The 22939-nt window shown below is 60.5% G+C and overlaps 1 protein-coding gene across 2 annotated transcripts in view; it reads right to left on the bottom strand.

Moving 5' to 3' along the window:
* Positions 1 to 22939, bottom strand: part of SAMD11 (sterile alpha motif domain containing 11) — an 81360-nt gene that overhangs the window by 3033 nt on the left and 55388 nt on the right. For both annotated transcript variants that reach the window (XM_066563877.1, XM_066563878.1), the window contains exons 7-13: positions 21261 to 21428; positions 16677 to 16827; positions 8934 to 9049; positions 8548 to 8626; positions 7586 to 8277; positions 1003 to 1127; positions 41 to 151 (exon numbers count right to left, since the gene is read on the bottom strand). In XM_066563877.1, coding sequence (XP_066419974.1) covers positions 41 to 151; positions 1003 to 1127; positions 7586 to 8277; positions 8548 to 8626; positions 8934 to 9049; positions 16677 to 16827; positions 21261 to 21428 — 1442 coding nt within the window. The remainder of the gene's footprint in view (positions 1 to 40; positions 152 to 1002; positions 1128 to 7585; positions 8278 to 8547; positions 8627 to 8933; positions 9050 to 16676; positions 16828 to 21260; positions 21429 to 22939) is intronic.

The raw sequence follows: 22939 nt of genomic DNA, 5'->3' as shown, positions 1-22939 counted from the left end.
CAGATGGTGTCACCTGTTCTGGGAGAGGAGATTTTCCTACCTGTGACCTGATCTTCAGGGCAGGTCCCAGCTTGAGCCCCATGTTGTTCAGTAAGTGCTCTTCTGTCAGGAGGGGCAGGGTCTCCCCATCGATGGCCTGCTCTCGGAATACCTGAGGGGACACACAAGGGACACGCCTGAGCCACCCGTGCTGCCCTGGCACCGTGGAAAGGGTGAACCCAAAACCCCTCAGCCTGGATTTATCCCCCAGGGGTGCTTCCAGCCCTGGAGCCATCCCTCTGGAGCCAAGGGGATTTTTACTGCAAAGAGCTGCTGCTCTTGGACCCAGCACAGCTCACTGCAGCCATTCCCCTCCCTTCCCCTCCCCTGCAGGAGCCAAAACCCTCCCTGAAACACTCCCCAAAAAGCCTGGACTTGGGAAAAGCATCCCCTGGGGTGTCCCCAGCTCCAGTGCAGAGACAAAGCTGAACCCCAGCCAGGCCAGGGCAACTCTGAGTTGTGCTGAAGTTCCCTGAGATGTGATTCTGCAATCACAGCACTCCAGGGAATCCTGCAGGAATCTCCTGGTTCTGCAATCACAGCATTCCAGGGAATCCTGCAGGGCTCTCCTGGTTCTGGAATCACAGCATTCCAGGGAATCCTGCAGGAATCTCCTGGTTCTGGAATCACAGCATTCCAGGGAATCCTGCAGGAATCTCCTGGTTCTGGAATCACAGCATTCCAGGGAATCCTGCAGGGCTCTCCTGATTCTGCAATCACAGCATTCCAGGGAATCCTGCAGGGCTCTCCTGGTTCTGGAATCACAGCATTCCAGGGAATGCTCACATCAGGAAGGCCCCATCCCACCCCTTGGCTGGCAGCAAGTTCAGCAATCCATGAGGATAAAAGGCAGGAAAGCCCCACAGGGCCCTGAGATGCAGCTCCAGGAGGGCCCAGCCCAGCTGGGGGGGAACAGGACCCCCAGGGAACGAGGATGCTCCTGCCAGGACCTCCTGGATGTACCTGAGTGTACTCAGTGCAGCCGGACAGGCTGGACACGAAGCTGCACACGTCCTCCACCGTCCATTTGCTGATGTCCTCCAGCGCTGGGCTCTCCTCCCCATCCAGAAACAGACCTCCCATGGTGCCTGCGTTGTGGGAAGGAGGGGAGGAGAAGGGAACATAAATCATTAAAATCCCACACGGACAACAAGCAGCCTGCAATCTGAATATTTGTCTCTAGCCACACATTCATCTTTAATGACCTGTCAATTAAAGCACTGGGCAGGGTCAATTCATGGGCCTCTTCCTCCTGGAGGTCCCTGGCTGGGGGAGGGAAGGAAAAATCCCAGCTAATGCATTTCATGTGTTCAATGCTCCTCAGCTGCGGGGGAAGCAGGGAGGGCAGGGCAGCACGGAGCCTGCAGCAGTTTGTGCACACAGAGCACAGAGCCCTGCCTGCCCCGGGGCTCCTGCAACGTGCCAGGAATGACAACAGGAGCCAGGAATGACAACAGGGAGCTCCTGCCCCTTGCCAGGGTGGAATGGCACCAGGGATCAGCCAAGAGAGATCACTGGGGAGCTCCTGCTCCTCCCCAGGGCTGGAATGGCTCAAATGGCACCAGGAATCAGCCAACAGGGATCACTGGGGAGCTCCTGCCCCTTGCCAGGGTGGAATGGCACCAGGGATCACTGGGGAGCTCCTGCTCCTCCCCAGGGCTGGAATGGCACCAGGGATCACTGGGGAGCTCCTGCTCCTCCCCAAGGCTGGAATGGCACCAGGGATCACTGGGGAGCTCCTGCTCCTCCCCAAGGCTGGAATGGCACCAGGGATCACTGGGGAGCTCCTGCTCCTCCCCAGAGCTCGAGTTCCACCCTGCCCAGCCTGAGCTGTGCCCTGGCTGGGGCTGTGCTGTCCCTGGCACACCAAGGGTGTCACACAGAGGGTGTGACAGTGGCTGGGGCAGCCCCCCTGGCCCTGCAGCCTGACAGAACACACAGAGAAATCCCAAAGGGAGCCAGGGACAGGCACAGGGGGTGGAAATGGTGACAGGAACACTCGGAGCTGCTGTGGGGGAAAGGTGAGGACACGGAACAAACCAAATCCCACAAAATGCCTCTTGAGGGTGGGGGAAAGCCAACACCAACCCCTGGAACTGGCTGCTGGGGGCTGTTTGGACCAGCAGAGCATGAGGACATTTATAGGGATGAGAACATCCAGGATTTTCAGGCAGGGAAAGAGTTTATGAGGGGTATGAGCTGCTCTGCTCAGCGCATGGAGAATGGAATTGCCAGGAGAAAAATATTGCTCCCAGGAGCCTGTCATGACAAAATTATCTGTCCTGTGGGCCTGGGGCTTCTCCCTGGTGGATTAGATGGATGTAACCCTTGCTCCTGCCCACAGCTGTGGCACAGCACAAGGGAAAAACAGATAAAATAAAGCCATGGAGAGGAGCACAGGCCAGGGAGCAGCCAATTCCCTGGGGAATACCCCAGGGCTGAGGGAACAGGCAGGGGAAGGAGCAGGGCCACACAACAGGGCCCCACACGCTCCCTACAGAGCCTCCAGCAGATGCAGGGAAGCAGGAGAAGCTCGGGGTCTGCAGGGGCAGTTACGGTGCCAGGGAGATGCTTTAAAGCAGCAGAGCCTGCCCGGGGAGCAGGCAGAGCCTCTGCAACCATTCCCACACATTTCCCTCCCCACTGCCTGCTCCCCTGGCTGCCCTGCAGCTGCACCCCTCAGCCTGGGCAGGGCACAGCTCTGGGGGCTCACCCAGAGCCACAGCGCCCTGTGATCCCCGTCACAGCCACAGTCACAGCGCCCTGTGATCCCCATCACAGCCACAGTCACAGCCACAGCCACAGCACCCTGTGATCTGTGTCACAGGTACAGCCACAGCCACAGCGCCCTGTGATCCCCATCACAGCCACAGTCACAGCCACAGCACCCTGTGATCTGTGATCCCTGCCACAGGCACAGCCACAGCCACAGCCACAGCGCCCTGTGATCTGTGTCACAGGTACAGCCACAGCCACAGCGCCCTGTGATCCCCATCACAGCCACAGTCACAGCGCCCTGTGATCCCTGCCACAGGCACAGCGCCCTGTGATCTGTGGTCCCTGTCACCCACAGCACCCTGTGATCCCTGCCACACCCAGAGCCACAGCGCCCTGTGATCTGTGATCCCTGTCACAGGCACAGCCACAGCACCCTGTGATCCCTGTCACAGCCACAGCAAACACAGGAGGGGCAGCCCCAGAGCCCCTGGAGCTCTCCAAGGCTCCCCACAACCCGGAGGGGGCTCTCAGGAGACCCTGCAAGAGGGCTTGGACCAGAGGAGCTCCAGTGGTCCCTCCAAGCCAGCCCTTCCTGGGGTTCTGTGGTGGCTGCTGCCCCTGCCAGCTGTGCCCGTGCCTCTGGAGCAGGGACAGGGCTGCTGCTGTCTCCTCATCTCTTTGTGAGCCTCCTTGCCAGCACTTTGATCCCCCCCAGACCCCTCAGGATGCTCCCCAGCCCTGTCCAGCTGCAGCCTGGGTTCCTCAGTCAGGGTCAGTGTCCAGCTGTGCCCCTGCCCTCCCTCAGCAGTGACCCTGCCAGGGTTTCTGGAGCTGCTCACTGTGCCCAGCCCTGATCCCCCTGGGGCAGAGGGGCTCCTGCCCTCCCTCCTGTGCCCCCTGGCAGGACAATGCTCGCTCTGTGTCCCCCCTCGCTGCTCTGGCAGCCCAGACAATGAGAACAAATGGGTGCCACGGGCTGCAGGGCCACACCTTCCATCCCAGCAATGACCTGTCAGCTCTCAGGAGCCACCAAGGGCAGCAGCCAGAGCCAGGCCTGCTCTGCCTGGCTGCCTGATAAATGATGCTCAGGGGGCTGCAATGGGCTGGGGAGTGCTCCAGCAGCTGGGGCCTGGGAGGAATCCATGGTGCCAGGAATCCATCCTGCCAGGAATCCATGGTGCCAGGAATCCATCCTGCCAGGAATCCATGGTGCCAGGAATCCATCCTGCCAGGAATCCATTGTGCCAGGAATCCATCCTGCCAGGAATCCATGGTGCCAGGAATCCATCCTGCCAGGAATCCATCCTGCCAGGAATCCATGGTGCCAGGAATCCCTTGTGCCAGGAATCCATTGTGCCAGGAATCCATCCTGCCAGGAATCCATCCTGCCAGGAATCCATGGTGCCAGGAATCCATCCTGCCAGGAATCCATCCTGCCAGGAATCCATGGTGCCAGGAATCCATCCTGCCAGGAATCCATGGTGCCAGGAATCCATGGTGCCAGGAATCCATCCTGCCAGGAATCCATGGTGCCAGGAACCCATCCTGCCAGGAACCCATCCTGCCAGGAATCCATCCTGCCAGGAATCCATGGTACCAGGAATCCATCCTGCCAGGAATCCATCCTGCCAGGAATCCATGGTGCCAGGAATCCATCCTGCCAGGAATCCATGGTGCCAGGAATCCATGGTGCCAGGAATCCATCCTGCCAGGAATCCATCCTGCCAGGAATCCATCCTGCCAGGAATCCATGGTGCCAGGAATCCATCCTGCCAGGAATCCATCCTGCCAGGTGTCCCCAGCACAGCCCAGGCACAGGCACGGCCCATTCACAACCCCCTCCCTCCTCCTGAGCTGCTCCAGAAACAGAAGCCAGGGGCTGGAGGGGCCATGGAGAGCAGAGCTGGAGTGGGCCCGCACCACAGGGCACAGCAGAGCCTGCGCTCCTGGCACCACGGGGCACAGCCTGGGCACACAGTGCCAGCCTGGCTGCCAGCCCACCTCTGGGCTCCATCAGCCTTGTCCCCAGCCCCTGAGCATCCCCTGAGCACCCCCTGGGTCCCCCAGCGAGGGCTGGGGTCAGGGGCAGCACAAGGCTGCGTTAATTGCTCTCCAGACTGCAATCAATAGAAGGATTTTAGCCTCCTGCACACTCCATCCTTCACCTCTTCCAGAGGACGGGGCTGCAGAGGGCCCTGGGAGGAGGAGGAGGAGGAGGAGGAGGAGGAGGCTGCTAAAACCTTGAGGAGATGAGGTCATCGAGCCACAGCCCCAGAAAGCAGCTCTGGGAATGGAGCTGGCACGGCAGGGACAGGGCAGGGACAGGGCAGGGACAGAGCAGGGACAGAGCAGGGACAGGGCAGGGACAGGGCAGGGACAGGGCAGGGACAGAGCAGGGACAGAGCAGGGACAGGGCAGGGACAGGGCAGGGACAGGGCAGGGACAGGGCAGGGACAGGGCAGGGACAGGGCAGGGACAGGGCAGGGACAGGGCAGGGACAGAGCAGCTCCTCCTCCTCCACCTGCCTCAGACTCCACGTCCTCCTCAGCTGGATGCTTCTCCCCTCTCCTCTCCTCCCTCCAGCTCTCCCTGCCTTGGCTGGGTGGTGATTCTATAATTCCAGTCTCCAGGTTAGGGTACAACCTCCCATCCCTCCTGAGGGAGCGGCCCCTGTGCAAAAAGGGGTTCAGGAGTTGTGTGGCACGGGGGGAGAGGTGGGTGCAGCCCTGCCTGCCTGCCCCGGGGTGCTTTGTGCTCCCCCAGAGCCACAGAACACATCTGTCACCCATCCCAGGATGGCTGCAGCCCCTGGATCAATACAACCCTCGATATTTCAGCTGCTGAACTCGCACCTCAAGCCCTGGTGCTGCATCCTCCACACCCCCCTGTCCTCCCAGGGCTTTGCAGGTGGGAGAGTTTGCTCTGGAGCAGCACAAACCCTCAGGGAGAGCAGCCCCATGCTGTGTTAAACCAGCCAGAAGCCAAAGAGCCCTCAGGAAAAGACCCCCAGCCCTGGCACAGGCTGCACAAGCCAGGGGAGGAGAGCAGGGAAACCCAGCCCGGAGCTGTGCTGGTGATATAAATCCAAAGTGATGATAATAAATGGGCTATTACAGCATCTCACACACTGCTCGGGGAGGGAGGGAGGGCAGCCAGCCCCAGCCCAAGCTCCCCACAGAGCCAGGAGCACCAGGAGCTGAGCCCAGCCCTCTCTAATGGCCGGGAGGAAAAGGCTCCTGCGAGCAAGGCTGGGCAGCCCGAGGCAGCAGGAATATTCATCATCCTGGCCACCTGCCTGGCGCTGAAAAATCGCTTCCTCCTTGCTGGCTGGGAGGCAGCTCTAATGAGGGATGGGCAGCCTGCTCACAGGCACAGCACGGCACAGCACGGCATGGCACAGCACGGCACAGCATGGCACAGCATGGCATGGCACAGCATGGCACAGCACGGCATGGCACGGCACGGCATGGCACAGCATGGCACGGCACAGCATGGCATGGCACAGCATGGCACAGCATGGCATGGCATGGCACAGCATGGCACAGCATGGCACAGCATGGCATGGCACAGCATGGCACAGCACGGCATGGCACGGCACGGCATGGCACAGCATGGCACGGCACAGCATGGCATGGCACAGCATGGCATGGCACAGCATGGCACAGCATGGCATGGCATGGCACAGCATGGCACAGCATGGCACGGCATGGCATGGCACAGCATGGCACAGCATGGCATGGCATGGCACGGCACAGCACGGCATGGCACAGCACGGCACAGCATGGCACAGCATGGCATGGCACAGCATGGCACAGCACGGCATGGCACAGCACAGCATGGCATGGCACAGCACGGCACGGCACAGCATGGCACAGCATGGCACGGCACGGCATGGCACGGCATGGCACAACACGGCATGGCACAGCACAGCATGGCATGGCACAGCACGGCACAGCATGGCACAGCATGGCACGGCACAGCATGGCACAGCATGGCACGGCATGGCACGGCACGGCATGGCACGGCATGGCACAGCATGGCACAGCACGGCACAGCACGGCACGGCACGGCACAGCACGGCACAGCACGGCACGGCACAGCACGGCACAGCACGGCACAGCATGGCACAGCATGGCACAGCATGGCACAGCATGGCACGGCATGGCATGGCACAGCACGGCACAGCATGGCACAGCACGGCACGGCACGGCACAGCATGGCACAGCATGGCACAGCATGGCACGGCATGGCACAGCATGGCACGGCATGGCACAGCATGGCACAGCACGGCACGGGCCCCCTCTCCCTCCCCGTGTGCCCTGCCTCCTGCTAATTGCTCTGCCAGGTAATTAGCTGGGACAGGTTTGGGTTCTTGGCTGGGCTGGCGGGGCCTCCTGGGTGTGAGACCCCATTTGTGCCACCCCCTGCTCAGCAGAGGGCGGGCAGGGACCTCCCTGTCTGTCTGTCTGTCTGTCCCATCCAGCGCAGCTCCCCAGTGCCTGTGACACCGCAAGGCACACAAAGAGTCCCTGCCCTGGAAAAGAGCACCTGGGAACCAAGGCCATCAAAGCCAACCTTTGCCCACCTTGTCCCCAGCTCAAAGCACCACATCCATCCTTCTTTGGACACTTCCAGGGATGGTGACACCACCACTACCCTGGGCAGCCTTTCCAGTGCCCAACCACCCTTTCCATGCACAAAAAAAGCCAAGAGAACCACCTTTAAAGCCAAGAGTACCTCACAAAGCAACCATGACCAAAGGGCAGAGCCCCCATTCCAGCCCTGCCAAACCCATCCCTGCCCCAGCCCAGCGCCTCCCCAGCCTCACCTGCATGGAAGTAGGGGCTCATGGTGTAGGGGAAGCCGAAGGGCAGCGGCTGCGGCGCGGGCAGGGAGGTCGGGGGCAGGTATTTCACCTCGGCCTTGCCCATGGCGGGCCCCAGCAGGTGGCTGGGGGACTCTGCGCTGGAGGAGCTGCAGGGCACCGTGCCGGGCGCCGTGCCCGCCTCGCCCGCCTCCTTGGCCGCCTCGCCCGCCTTGGCCGCGCCGCCGTCCTTGCCCTCCTTCAGCTCCGCCGCCGCGCCGCCCTCGCCCTTCAGCCCCTCGGCCTTGTCCTCGCCGTCGCTCTCCGAGTCCTTCATCTCCTCATCGTTACAGTCCTGGGCGCCGTCGCGGCCCGGCCGCGCGTCCCGCGGCTCGCCGGGGCCCTGCGGCTCGGCGCGGGGCTGCGAGGGGCCCTTGCGGCCCGCCCGCCGCGGCTGCTCCTTGGGCGGGGTGGCGGCGCCGCCGGCGCTCAGGGACAGCAGCGGGGCGTTGTTGTGGCGCAGCACCAGCATGGCGTTGCGGCGGGACAGCTCGTCCCGCAGCGCCTGGCCCTCGGGGACATCGTGCACGCTGCGCAGCGCGGGGTGGTCCGGGGGCAGCCCCGGGTGCAGGCTCAGCGGGTCCGCGGCCAGCAGCCTCTGCCGGTGAAGGTTCTCCAGCTCCTTCTGGCGGATCAGCTCGGCCGACATCTCCAGCCTGCGTGGGGAGAGGGGATTGTGGTGAGGGGTTGGGGAATGTGGTCCCAACCCAGCCCTGCAGGAGCCAGGTGGCACCTCCACACCTGACATCTCCAGCCTGCGTGGGGAGAGGGGATTGTGGTGAGGGATTGGGGGAATGTGGTCCCACCCAGCCCTGCAGGAGCCAGGTGTCACCTCCACACCTGCACAGGCCTCACTGGGACCCTGCTGTGCCATCTCCACCCAGCTCAGCCCACAGCAGGACATACCCAGCCCTTTCCACTCCTACCTGGCCAGGTTTTGTTTCCGTAGCATCTCCTGCTGCCGTGCAAACATCTCTGCCTGTGCCGGCTGGAGGAAGCCGTAACCTGGGCAGGGAGAACACTGTGGGTCACTCCTGTCAGCACTGACCCTTGGCTGCCCCAGGGCCAGCTCCCCAGGGGGAAAAAGGACACCTGAGTGCTGCTTTTTGTTCCAGAGCCCATCTGTCCCCCTCACTGCCACGGCAGGAACACAGGGCCAGGAAGAGCAGCCAAGGAATCTGCTCCTCTGGCTGCAGAACCAGGGGGATGTTGGCACAGCAGCCATGGGGAGACACAGAGAATGTGTGTGGCTGCAGGACACACTGCCCCAGGCTGCCCCTCTGCCCCGCCCTGGTGTCACCTGAGCGCTCACCTGGCGTCTGGCACAGTGCTGAAGGCACCCCGAGGAAGGGAGGTCTCAAGTGGGGCCCCAGGGCGATGTGGGGAGCGTTCTGGGGCGACAGCAGAGGCGGTGGGTGGGAGATCTCCCTGCAGGAATCACAAAATAAAGCCCTGTTGGAAACCTGGAGGCTCCGAAGGGCTCAGGAGGAACATCTTGGCTGCAGATGAGCTGCATCCTGCCCCACAGGCTCTCTCTGCCTCCTCACCCTCATGCAGAGCTTCTAAAGTGGAGAGAAAAAAGCAAAAAGAGCAGAACCAAAAGGGGAAGAAAGCAGCCAGGACTCCACAGGTCCCACAACTTTCCCACCTTTGCTCCTGTGGCCTTTCAGCCAGGCTGTCCAAAGGATTTTCCCTGGCAGCTCAAAGGGGAGGGCTGAGGATGCTCCATCTGCCCCTCCCTCATCACATTTGGGTTTCTGCCTCCACTACTTCACACCTGAGAAGGAATTCTGTGCTTGGGGAGTAGGTTTGGGAAGATCTGGAGGTATCGCTGGCCTGCCTTGCAAACAACCCCTGTCCTGTCCTGGCTGGGCTAAGGGATGACCTTAAATTGTGGAGAGGAAAGCTGAAGTGAGGAGAGGGAAATACAGACAGGAGAGGGATGTGAGCAGGAAGGGCAGTGGGGAAGGAATCCTGGTGGGTAAAACCAGGCAGAATGGGCAGAGCAGATGCCAGGGGCTGGGAAAACTCAGAGAGGCAGGACTGGGTGGTGGGAAGGGGACAGTCCTGGAGAGAGGCAGGGAGCACTTGCAGCAGCAGGGAAAGCAGGAAAAAAAAAAAGGCAGGAAGGGAATAAGAGCCAAGGTCTCTTCCATTAGTCAAATCTGCCCTGGGAGCCTGCAAGCAAATCTGCTTTCCGGCTGCACGTCTCTTAATTCCTTTTGATGGCCACTTACAACATTATTACCTTCAGCAGGGCATCCAGAGGCACAGCCAAGTGCCGGGCCGTTTATTTTCATTTTACAGTATCTCCCTGGAAAAATCTGCTCTGGGAGAGGCTGGAGGCCAAGGCACAGGGAGGCAGAAGGTGCCTGTGACTTTGCAACAAACACAGCACGTGCAGAGGCGCTGCTGTGAGGGGATAACAACGGGAGCATCCTGGCCATCCATGGATCAGCCTGTGGGCATGGATCAGATTGTGGGCATGGATCAGGTCATGGGCATGGATCAGATTGTGGGAATGGATCAGGTCATGGGCATGGATCAGATTGTGGGAGTGGATCAGATCATGGGCATGGATCACGTCATGGGCATGGATCAGATCATGGGCATGGACAGCTCATGGAAACGGATCAGCTCATGGAAATGGATCAGGTCGTGGACATGGATCAGATCATGGGCATGGACAGCTCATAGGAATGGATCAGCTCATGGAAATGGATCAGGTCATGAGAATGGATCAGCTCATGGAAATGGATCAGCTTGTGGGCATGGACAGCTCATAGGAATGGATCAGATCATGGGCATGGATCAGCTCGTGGGCATGGACAGCTCATGGACAGCCAACCAAGGGCTCCTGGGCATGAAGCGAGCGAGGAGAGCCCTTCCCAGCTCCGCTTTACCCCATTCCACGCATCCACTGCACTCCCCCTCCCCAGTCCCTCTACTCCCGGTGCCCATGGCCCCCTCCCTCCCCGCCCGCCGTCCCCGTGGCCTCTCCCGGCTCCGTCCCCCTCCTCCCTGGCTCTGCCCTAACCTAATTGCGGCCCCGGCGGTGTCTGGAGGCGCGGCGCGGATCGATCGCGGCTGCTGCAATGTTAATGCCGCCCGCGCGCCGCTGGCAGCTCCAATTAATCTCAGGTAACGCCGCGCTCGACCTTCGCCTCCGAGCCGGGGCAGCAGCCAAGCGATGCTTATGTAATTACACCGTGAAGTGTGTAATCACCTGCCCTAATCCCCGAGGCCTCGCAATTAGCCGGGGCCCGCGGTCGCCGGGCTGCCAAGTGCTGCTGCCACCCGGGCCGGCCCCGCGGATGAATGAGGGACAATTAAAGCGGCGTGACGGGGGCTCCGAGGTGTCCGCTCGATCGTAATTAGCTGTAATCACGGCGAGACGAGCCTGGCAGACGTGCTGGTCGTTTTATAAGAAGCAATTTAGGAAATCAAGTCGCTGTTAACCATCGCGTGGCCGCGCCCTCCTTCCCCCGCCTGCCCTGGGGATGTGCAGGATGCTGTGGGACACCCAGGCTGCCCGGGGGAGCTCCAGAACAAAGGAGCTCCTTGGTTGGTGCCAGTCTGTGCCCAGGAAGCAGGGGGTGGGATGGGATCAGGGCTGGTACTGGAAAAGGAGAGGCTCTCCCGTGGTGGGAGCCCAGTGCTTCCTCCCAGGTTGTTTTGATGCTTTCACGTTGTGCTACAGGGCATGACTTTGATCCCTGAGGAACTCACATCTGCTCCAGACTCTGCAGTTCAGAGCTGCCCTGCCTTCCTGGGCCAGGCAGAGCCCCGGGGAGCCCCTCAGCTGTGGGACACGAGGGACAGACCCTCTGTGCCACCCCACAGAGCCACCCACAGGCACAGAACCTGCTGGAGCCTGCCCTGCTCCCTGCCAGCCCCTCTGCCCAGCCCTGGCATGGGGAGCTGGCACAGGAGGGAGGCAGCAGCACCAGGTCGTGCCCTGGCACGGGGCTGGGCACCCTCCCAGCCAGCCTGAAAAAGAACTGGCAAGGCCAGAGCACAAAGCCCCCGAGACCTCAACAAAGGCTGCTGTGCCTTCAGCCAGGTGTGCAGCAAACACTGATCCTGCGTCCTCTCCCGGTACCTGCCAGCCTCAGATCCCCCATCAAATTCCCAAATTCCTTCCTCCTCTTCCTCCACGGCTCAGAGTCAGAATTGCAGTGCCCAGCTCTGAGGAGGTGAATTTAGCCCCAGGCAATTACATCTGATAAGCCTTGTCCTTCCCTGGAAGAGAGCAATTCTGTGCTGCTCACATTCCTCCCCCTGCCCCCTTTTCCTTTCCCCCCCTGAAATGCCAGCTGGAGGCTTGTGAGCAGGGTATTAGGGGATTTGCACTGCACGCTGCTAAATTTGATATGTCCTTTAACAGGAGACAAATGGTTCGCAAGGCTTAAAAAGTATCGACTTTTCTTTAACAATAAGCACTAATGGCCTTCAAATAATCAATATTTAAAGTCATTATGGGGTTACACATTATACTGTTAAAACCAAGCCTTTCACTTTAACCCCATCATATCCTCCCCAGGCTGGAGCAGAGCTCCCCCCTGGCTCGAGCCAGGCTCTGGGGGAAGGCTGGGAGCACAGGCTGTGACTGGAGATGTGAGAGGGTCAGGAAATGCAGATTGAAACCGGCAAGGCATGGAAATAAATTTAGAACGGATGGAAGAAGAGGGAAGGGAGGGGGGGAAAGAATGCATGAAGGCTCTGCTTTCTTCTGCTCTGCATTTGATAGGAAGAGACACTTTAAACCCGAGGTAACAGGCAGGAGGCACAGAGCTCCCGGCTGCTCTGCCATCCCCAGACACTGCCAGCAAGGGAGAATAAATAAAATCAAAGGCCTTGCTAGAAATGCTGCTTGGGATTTCCAGGCAGGAAAAGAACATGTGCTGGCACTGGAGAGGGGCTGGTTTGTCCTGCCCCCTCAAAATCCAAACTGCTGCTGAAACCAAACTGCTTAAACCAGGGCAAGCTCTGCTTTGGCCTTTGCTCTGCAGCACCTTCAGCCAGGTGGGAACCAGGGAGGAGGGATCCTGGCAGGGCAAAAATCAGAACATCAGAGCCTTCAGAGAGGAGAGGGGGACACAGGGCTGGGGTGGGTGAGAGCAGGAGAGAGATGGTGCCCACAGAGGGCAGGAGCTGTGCCCACAGAGGGCAGGAGATGGTGCCCAGAGAGGGCAGGAGCTGTGCCCACAGAGGGCAGGAGATGGTGCCCACAGAGGGCAGGAGCTGTGCCCAGAGAGGGCAGGAGCTGTGCCCACAGAGGGCAGGAGATTGTGCCCAGAGAGGGCAGGAGCTGTGCCCACAGAGGGCAGGAGATGGTGCCCACAGAGGGCAGGAGATGGTGCCCAGAGAGGGCAGGAGATGGTGCCCAGAGAGGGCAGGAGCTGTGCCCAGAGAGGGCAGGAGCTGTGCCCAGAGAGGGCAGGAGATTGTGCCCAGAGAGGGCAGGAGCTGTGCCCACAGAGGGCAGGAGATGGTGCCCACAGAGGGCAGGAGATGGTGCCCAGAGAGGGCAGGAGCTGAGCCCAGAGAGGGCAGGAGATGGTGCCCACAGAGGGCAGGAGATGGTGCCCAGAGAGGGCAGGAGCTGAGCCCACAGAGGGCAGGAGATGGTGCCCACAGAGGGGCAGGAGCTGAGCCCACAGAGGGCAGGAGCTGTGCCCACAGAGGGCAGGAGCTGTGCCCACAGAGGGCAGGAGATGGTGCCCAGAGAGGGCAGGAGATGGTGCCCAGAGAGGGCAGGAGCTGTGCCCACAGAGGGCAGGAGATGGTGCCCAGAGAGGGCAGGAGATGGTGCCCACAGAGGGCAGGAGCTGTGCCCACAGAGGGCAGGAGATGGTGCCCAGAGAGGGCAGGAGATGGTGCCCACAGAGGGCAGGAGATGGTGCCCACAGAGGGCAGGAGCTGTGCCCACAGAGGGCAGGAGATGGTGCCCACAGAGGGCAGGAGATGGTGCCCAGAGAGGGCAGGAGCTGTGCCCACAGAGGGCAGGAGATTGTGCCCACAGAGGGCAGGAGATGGTGCCCAGAGAGGGCAGGAGCTGTGCCCACAGAGGGCAGGAGCTGTGCCCACAGAGGGCAGGAGATGGTGCCCACAGAGGGCAGGAGATGGTGCCCAGAGAGGGCAGGAGCTGTGCCCACAGAGGGCAGGAGATGGTGCCCACAGAGGGCAGGAGATGGTGCCCAGAGAGGGCAGGAGCTGTGCCCACAGAGGGCAGGAGATGGTGCCCACAGAGGGCAGGAGATGGTGCCCAGAGAGGGCAGGAGATGGTGCCCAGAGAGGGGCAGGAGCTGTGCCCACAGAGGGCAGGAGATGGTGCCCAGAGAGGGCAGGAGATGGTGCCCAGAGAGGGGCAGGAGATGGTGCCCAGAGAGGGCAGGAGCTGTGCCCACAGAGGGCAGGAGATGGTGCCCACAGAGGGCAGGAGATGGTGCCCACAGAGGGCAGGAGCCGAGCCCAAGGAGGCAGCAGGAAAAAGGAAAACCTCCTCAGAGCAGGGGGAAGGGATGAGGCGGTGGAAGAACAAACCACAGCAACAGCAGATGGGAGGAAGGGAATCCAAGAAGCCAGGCTGGGTATTTTGGGCACATCTCTGCTCAGAGGAAGCCTCTGGCTGGTGCAGGGTCTGTCAGCCCCTGCAGGGGAGGCAGGGGTGCCTCTCTCGGGCTCCCACCCCCAGCTCAGCCCTGCCAAGGGGCTGGGCCTCCCAGGAGCCCGGGCTTGGGGTGCTGCTGGCACCTCAGCCTGGCACATTCCGTGCTCCTGGCATTCCTGCTGCCTCCCCCGGCTCCTGGGGGATGAGCTGCGCTCCCCCTGCCTGCTCAGAGCCCTCTGCTTGTGCCAACACCTGCCTCAGCACCTGCCTGGCTCTGCCCTCTTCTCCCCTGAGAGGGGCAGGCACAAAAACCAACTCCCAACAGCTGCCAGCACAGAAAAGTGCACCAAACACGGCCAAGGAGCTTCACATCAGTGAGCAGAGAGTCCAGCACAAAAACCCAGCCCTGCCCCAGCTCGTCTGCAGCCCCAGTGAGCAGAGAATCTAACATCTCACCCAGCCCTGCCCCAGCTCCTTCTCTGTGCAGGGCATGAGAGATTTTCCCCTCAAGAGGAATTTTTCCCCAGGCTCCCCTCAGAGAGAAGCAGGGATGAGCTCCTCGGGGAGGAATACTCCAGGCTGAAGGAGCCCAGCAGAACTTGGCCAACAAATCCTGGAGGCAGCAGCCAAGGAGCAGCATCCCAGCAGCTCTGCAGGGTACAGCCACCTGCCAGCCCTGCAGGAGAGGCAGCAGCGTGCAGATGGAAGAGCTCCAGGCTGGAGTGGTTACAGTGGCACCTTTCGGTTGTACCCTCTCCTCTTCCAAGTCTTTTTATAACACTGAACTCAAGCGTTTTCCCAAACAGACCACCAGGCCCTGGCATCCCAGCTGAACCCATCTCCAGAGGATCCAGGAAACCAAAACCACGAAACCAAATGAATTCTCCAGACTGTGCCTTGGGTCTGATTTTGGCAAGATGTCTCAGTTTCACTGACTCCAGGGAGCAAAGAGACGAAGGGATCACTGCCACAACCACGACCTTGGCCCAAGAAAATCCACAGCCGTGTGTTTGTGTGCCTCATCCCCACAAACCCAACCTCCCAGCCCCTTTCTGACCAGCAAAGATGCAGTAATTAATTAATTAACGGCACCCCTGGACCTCCCCACGCTCAGCCCACCCCTCCTACAGCAGCACCTCCCCGTGAGCAGCCTCTAATTAATTAATAATTAATTAATTAATGGCACCCCTGGGTTTATCTGGACATCCCCGTGAGCAGCCTCCAATTAATTAATAGTTAATTAATTAATGGCACCCCTGGGTTCATCTGGACCTCCCCAGGAGCAGCCTCCACCCTCCCGTGGATGCTTTTGCAGGCAGCCCTGGGGCCGGGCTGGCTCCTCTCCAGCCCACACAGCGCTGGGGAAACGCGGCTGCAGGAGGCTCCTCCATCCCTGCATTCCTCCCAGGTCTGCTCAGGAGCTGGGATTTATGGGCTGGGTTAGCCAAAGTACACGCTGTGGGAGAGAGAGAGGCTTCCAGGGCTGCCCGGCCCCTCCACAGTGCAAAGGTGTTGCTGGGAGAGCAGGAAAACCAGACAGGATCTCCAAGGCTCTGAATGGGGGGAAATTCTGGGCTCAGCACATCCACGCACACACTGCAGAGCTGATAGTGCAGCCTGCTCTGCCCCCAGCCCCACACCAAAGCCGAGAGAAGTGGAAATGCCAGAGCCTTTCAGTGCTCATCCCATGACATCCACAGCCCCTGCATCCCCACAGCCCCCTCCTGTCCCTCCATCCCTGTCAGGAACGCACACAGCTTTAATTTAATTTCCCTCTGAAGTTCTTGATTGCAGAGGGAATGGCTCGTGGCACAGAGCAAGATAAATGAGCTACAATTTCCTGGGGGTGGGGGATATCAGCTTTCCAGCACTCCTAGCAGTGGGAGAGGCAAGCTGAGGCTCTTTTCCCTAACAAAGAAAACTTCTCCTCTTTCTGTTCCACCTCAGAGCATTTCTCCTGTCTCATTATCTGGGGATGCTACGAAATGCAAACTTCAACACCTCAACTTGCTCTGTGCCTACAAACAGGGGAGAGTGGCACCTCCAGCACAGGTTTGGGATCATCCCAGCCTGGCACTCGCTCCTCTGGATGTGGATGCAGATCAGCACAGGCAGAGATTCCCCTCTTTCCATAGAGATACCCCAGAGTGGGGCAGGAGCATCCCCAGCACCTGCACAGCCCCCAGAGGAGACGGCCACACCTTGCCCAGGCAAATCAGCTCTGCCCAGCTCAGAATTACACAGCCCCAAATTCTGGAAAAGCCCTCAGAAATCACCGAGTCCAGCCACCATGGACACCACCATGGTCACCACCAAACCACGTCCCCAGTGCCACATCCACACGCTTTTTGAACACTTCCAGGGACGGTGACTCCCAAACTGCCGATCCCACCCCATCCCACTCCATCCCAGCAAACCCCGCCCCGGGGCCGTGCCCGGTACCTGTCGGGGAAGTGGCTGTCCCTGTGCTGGGGCAGGCCCTGCTTCCTGCGCTGGCTGGACGAGTTGCTGGCCGAGGGGATGTGCGCTTCCATCGCGCCCGGGGTCCGCGCCGCCGCCGCCGCCGCCACCTCCTGCCGCGCCCGGAGCAGATCTGGGGACAGCGGGGAACGGTCAGGAGCTGCTGGAGCTGCTGGAGGAGCTGCTGGAGCTGCTGCCGGCCGGCCCCGAGCCCGCTCCCCAGCCCCGGCCCCGCCGGACACACGGACACACACACGGACACACAGACGGACACACAGACGGACCCGCTGTGCCCCAAGCCCGCTACCCCAGCCCCGGCGGACACACGGACACGCACACGGACACGCACACGGACACACGGACCCGCTGTGCCCCAAGCCCGCTCCCCAGCCCCGGCCCCGCCGGACACACGGACACGCACGCGGACACACACACGGACAGACGCACGGACACGCACACACGGACACACACACACGGACACACACACACGGACACGCACGCGGACCCGCTGTGCCCCGGGGCCGCTCCCGGCCGTGCCCGCAGCCCCCGGCGGCTCCGCTGTCCCCCCCTTTGCCGGGGCCGTCCCCCCCTTTGCCGGGGCCGTCCCCCCTTCCCCGGGGCCAGCCCGCGGCTCGGGGCGGCTCTCGGGCGCCGGGGCGGCGGCGGAGCCCGGCGGGGAGCGGCGGCCCCGGCTCCGAGCGGCTCCGGGCGCGATCCGCCCCCGCCGCCCTGGGAGTTCGGCGGCGGAGGAAATTGTGCAACTACGGCAGGGGGGTGGATTTGCGGCTTAATTGCCTTCCTGCCGGAGGGAGGGAGGCAGGGAAGGAGCGGAAAAAAGGGAGGGAAGGATGGAAGGAGGGATGGATGGAAGCGAGCAGAGCGGGAGGAGAGCGAGGCATTCCCCGCACTCCCTCTCCCGGCCGGTCCCGAGCGGAGCCGCGCTCGCACCTGCCCCGCTCCCGCCGGGGCTACCGGGGCTCTCTGTGCCCGGGACCCCCGTGGGGCTCTGCAGCGCTGAACCCGCCCAGGACGGGGAAGGGCTGGGCCCCGAGCAGCTGAGCATGGGGTACAGAACGGGACCCCCCTCCCAGCCCGAGCAGTGCCTGGGGCCAGCTGCAGGTGAGAAGGAAACGCAGCCCTTGTTCAGCCTGCACTGCCCTGGGACCATGGCAGGACTGTCACATGTGTCACCCTGCCTGTGACACCTGTGTCACCCTGCCTGTGTCACCCTGCTCGGGACACCTGTGACACCCAGCCTGTGACAGCCAGGTCACCCTGCCTGTGACACCCAGCCTGTGATAACTGTGTCACCCTGCCTGTGACACCTGTGTCACCCTGTCTGTGACACCTGTGCAGTGACACCCCTTGAGGGCTCAGTGCAGGCCACACGGTGCCCTGGGATGGACAGAGCAGGCAAGGCCACAATCACACGTGCACACGGCCAAGGAGCCCCAGGGAGGGGCAGGTGATGCAGGGACAGCCCAGGTGCCCTGCCCTGGCCTCAGGGAACAACGAGTGACATGGACACCTGGGCCAGGCACACTGAGGCTTTCCCAGGGGGCTGCTCTCTCCCAGGGAGCACCAGGAGTCCCTCAGTGCTGATATCTGTGTGAAATCCCCCCGCACACAGCTCACATCCCACCCCAGAGCCTCTGCTGCCCTTTCCTGGTGCACAGGAAACATCCTCGCAGAGGAAACCTCCCTCACACCCTCACCCTGCCACAGGAAACCACAGCTGGGGAGAGGAGCAGGGGCAGATTCACCTCGCCAAGCACACCCTGGGCAGGATCACCTCCAGCACTGACCCTCAAAGCCCTCATACCCAGCAGCACACCCACCTCTTCCCACAGCTGGTCTGTCAAGCTGCAGGAGCACTGCAAACCCGGGTAATGCCACACTTCCCATCTCTGTGTCTCCTTTTTCCCCACCAGGCTCTTCTCCCTCAGTTCTGCTCATCCCAGCCACCTCTCCTGGCACCACGATGTGCCCAGCCCAGCCTGAGCTCCATCAATCACAGATCAAACACCAGGGTGATGCTCAGGGCTGGAGCCCCGTGCTGGGCTGAGAGCGTTCCCACAGCTGCTGTTTGTGCTGGCAGCAAGGGGGACAGCAGTGCCCCCATTCCTGCCCACATTCCTGCCCTGACAGGGGGAGAGCAGTGCCCCCATTCCTGCCCTGACAGGGGGACAGCAGTGCCCCCATTCCTGCCCCCATTCCTGCCCTGACAGGGGGACAGCAGTGCCCCCATTCCTGCCCTGACAGGGGGACAGCAGTGCCCCCATTCCTGCCCTGACAGGGGGACAGCAGTGCCCCCATTCCTGCCCTGGACAGGGGGACAGCAGTGCCCCCATTCCTGCCCACATTCCTGCCCTGACAGGGGGACAGCAGTGCCCCCATTCCTGCCCACATTCCTGCCCTGACAGGGGGACAACAGTGCCCCCATTCCTGCCCTGACAGGGGGACAGCAGTGCCCCAATTCCTGCCCACATTCCTGCCCTGGACAGGGGGACAGCAGTGCCCCAATTCCTGCCCTGACAGGGGGACAGCAATGTCCCAGTTTCTGCCCACATTCCTGCCCCAGCTGAGGGGACAAACACTGAAACCATTCTGAACTGCACGAGCATGCAGGGAACAGCCAAACACCATCAGATCACAGGAAAAAAAAAAACCCCGAGAATTCGCCGAGCCAGGCAGACCGTGCAACCTTGCAATGTTTATAAATTAATTATCTGAAAAGCCCAGGTCACTCCTGATTGCCACGGCGGCTGTAATTTAGAGGGCTGGCGTGCAGCCAGCTCCAGGAGCTGCATTGATCCTGAGTGACCGCAACAACCCCCGCTCACACCCCCTCTCCCCTGCCTGCCCCCTCCCTGCTGCCCAGGCCCCCCCGAGGATCTGTTATTTACAATCCCACTCTGACAGTTGGGAAATCAGATTGATTGACAGAGGGACGCTGGCGGATGGAGGTTCCAGGCACGGAGACAGACTGAATTCAGAATGTGGGATGAATGCCACTGGGAGAACGGGGGCGGAGGAGGGGAGGGGAGGGGGGGGCTGGAAAGCAATTAAAAAAAAAAAAAAAAAGATTTCTAAATTATTAACATTTTTTAAATTATTAATGTTATTGGTGCCTCCGTGTGAGCCCGCAGATAAACTGCGCTTTGTACCGGCACTAATAATTTATAGCCCAAGCAGAGCCCTGTGGTGTGGAGACAATCCAAAAATACACCAAGTTTTGTCTTGTCAGTGCTCCCCGAGCCAGTCTGCCTGTGCAGGCTCCTTGTCCCCCCTGCCCACCCCAAACCCCAGCGTGACCCCCCTGACAAATGCTGATGAGGGAATTCAATCATCCCCATCAAAAGACGCCAGGCTCTCAAGGTAATGAGCTCCTCTCGTTATTCTGGGGGCAGGGGGTGACCCAGCTGTCCCCCAGCGCACACTGGAGGGATGGACACGTCCCCATGGCCAGCAGCCACCCAGGGCCAGTCTGTCCCAGCCCTGGTGCCACCCCTCGCTCTGTGCTGTGCCCAAGCCTTGCCAGGCTCCAGTCAGGGCTGAATATTCAGTGCCCCTCTTTTGCCACCCCCTGTCCCTCCCTCTGTGCGTGTTCCCACGTGCCATCCCAGCCCTGTGGCACACAGCTCTGCCCCTCTGCCACCAGAGCTGAGCTTGCAGGGGCTCTGCAGTGCCTGGCACAGCCCGGCCCAGCCCCAGCTGCTGCCCCCTCCCCACGGGGCCGGGGCAGGTTTGTGTTTGTGCCTTTGCTGATAAGCAAATCCTTCCTCCACAGCAATCCCTTCCTGCCCCCAGAGAAGCCAATCAAATCAAACAGAGTGGAAAAGAAGACAGCCTCTTCATTAACCTAACAAGGAGCCCTGGGGATTCACACTGGGAGCAGAGATCCTCCTGCAGCTCCAGGGATGCTCTGCTGGGGCTGCTGCTGCTCCTGAGGCAGGCAGGATGTGCCAGCCCTGCTCTCTACCTGGGCAGGGATGTTTTACCTGGGCAGGGATGTTTTACCTCTGGAGAGATGCTCTACCTGTGCAGGGATGTGCTCTACCTGGGCAGGGATGCTCGTGATCCTGCAACCTCCTGGTGCCCCCTTTAGGCACAGCCCAGGACGTGCTGGATGCAGCTAGCTCCCTCCAAAACATCTCCCAGACCCATCCCAAAGGAGTCCAGAGCTCAGGAACATCTCCCAGACCCATCTCAGACAACTCCAGGGCTCAGGAACATCTCCCAGACCCATCCCAGACCACTCCAGAGCTCAGGAACATCTCCCAGACCCATCTCAGACCCATCCAGGGCTCAGGAACATCTCCCAGACCCATCTCAGACCACTCCAGGGCTCAGGAACATCTCCCAAACCCATCCCTGACAACTCCAGGGCTCACGAACATCTCCCAGGCCCATCCAGGGCTCAGGAACATCCCCCAGACCCATCCCAGACCCATCCAGGGCTCAGGAACATCCCCCAGACCCATCCCAACAGAACGCCGGGGCTCGGCCCAGCCCCATCCCACCCCCATGGCAGCAGAGCCCGGTGCCCCTGCTGTCCGTCCCTACCCCCGTGGCTGGGCACTGCCATGCTGTTGGCCAGCTGGAAGAGGCGCTGCTGCTGCTGCTGCTGCTCCTCGAAGGAGCCGTGCTCGTTGAGGGCAGACATCATGCGCCTGTAGTGCTCCTCGGGGGTCATCTGCGCCACCTCCTCCAGCGCCGGCGTCTGCGACGTCTCTGGGGACAGACAGACACACAGACACGCTCAGCCTGGGGAAGCAGGGCAGCTGGGAGCCAGGGTCTGGCTGCAGGAAAGCTGGGGGTCACATACTGGTATTGATGGGAAATACCAGAGGGGATGTGTTGGGCTGCAGCAAGGGGAATTCAGGTGGGATGTTGGGAAGAAGGTTTGTACAGAAAGGGTGATAAGGTTCTGGAATGAGACCAGGGCTCAGGAGCATCTTCCAGATCCATCCCAAAGGAGTCCAGGGCTCAGGGACATCTCCCAGATCCATCCCAAAGGAGTCCAGGGCTCAGGGACATCTCCCAGATCCATCCCAAAGGAGTCCAGGGCTCAGGGACATCTCCCAAACCCATCCCAAAGGAGTCCGGGGTGCCAAGGTTTAGTTGAAGTGTTGGGGCTGAGCTGGCCTCAATAGTCTTGAAGATCTCTCCCAACCTGGGGATTCTGAGAATTTGGGGGGATTCTGAGAATTTGGGGGAATTCTTTCCTTGTAAGACCTTGAAAGCCTGTTGGTAATTGAGAATTCAGCAGAGCAAGGCCTGGCAGTGCTGCCCCAGTCCCAGGGGACAGTGCTGCCATCCCCCTGCCCAGCCCTCAGGGGGACACCTCAGAGCAGGCTGTGTCCCCTCTGCACCCTGGGGGCTCCCAAAGCCCCTCCCTGCCCATGGAATGCCCGAGGGATCCCAGCCTGGCAGCCAGGCAGGGAAAACCACAGGGGTTTTGTGTTTACTGTAAGCACAGCTCTCAGTAATTACTGCTCTCTGCCTTGGCTGCTCCAACACTATTTTATCTTGGATCTTTCCCACAGGCAAAGCCTTTTCATTACTCAGAGAGGAACTCCCAGGCACGGGGAAGGGGGGTGGCAGGGCTGGCACTCACAGGAGCACTGAGGGGCTGGGGGGTGACAGGGCCACCCTCCTGTGTGCCCCAATCCCTGCTGCAGGGCTCACAGGGGTGGCACTTGTCCCAGCATGGCACTGGAAATGCTGCTGGGGGGCTGAGAGAGGGGCTCCCATCAGGAGAGGTGAGAGTGGGCAGCCAGAACCAGCCCAGGACACACAGGGGCTGAGAAATGAGGCAGCCCAGGGACTGCTGTGCCTTGGTCTGACACCCAACCCACGGGGCTCGGCCTCTGGGGCAGAAACCTTGCACAGGTTGGAATGAAACCACCACCCCCTCCCCAGAATATGGGGGGAAACATCATCATCATCATCTCATCATCATCATCATATCACCATCATAATATCATCATCATCATCATCTCATCTTCATCATCGTCATCATCATCATCATATCATCATCATCTCATCATTGTCATCATCATATCATCATCATAAAATCAATCACCATCTCATCATCATCCCAATAATAATAATGAATTATAACAACAATAAAACAGAAAAATAAATAACAATGAGTAACGATAATAACAATAATGATGACAGTAATTATAGTGATTGAAATAATAATAATAATAATAATAATAATAATAATAATAATAATA

Source organism: Molothrus aeneus, chromosome 21, assembly GCF_037042795.1.
Source record: "Molothrus aeneus isolate 106 chromosome 21, BPBGC_Maene_1.0, whole genome shotgun sequence".
In the NCBI taxonomy this organism is placed as follows: Eukaryota; Metazoa; Chordata; class Aves; order Passeriformes; family Icteridae; genus Molothrus; species Molothrus aeneus.
Note: the sequence above shows the minus strand (reverse complement) of the source record. Positions and strands in the feature narration are given on the sequence as shown.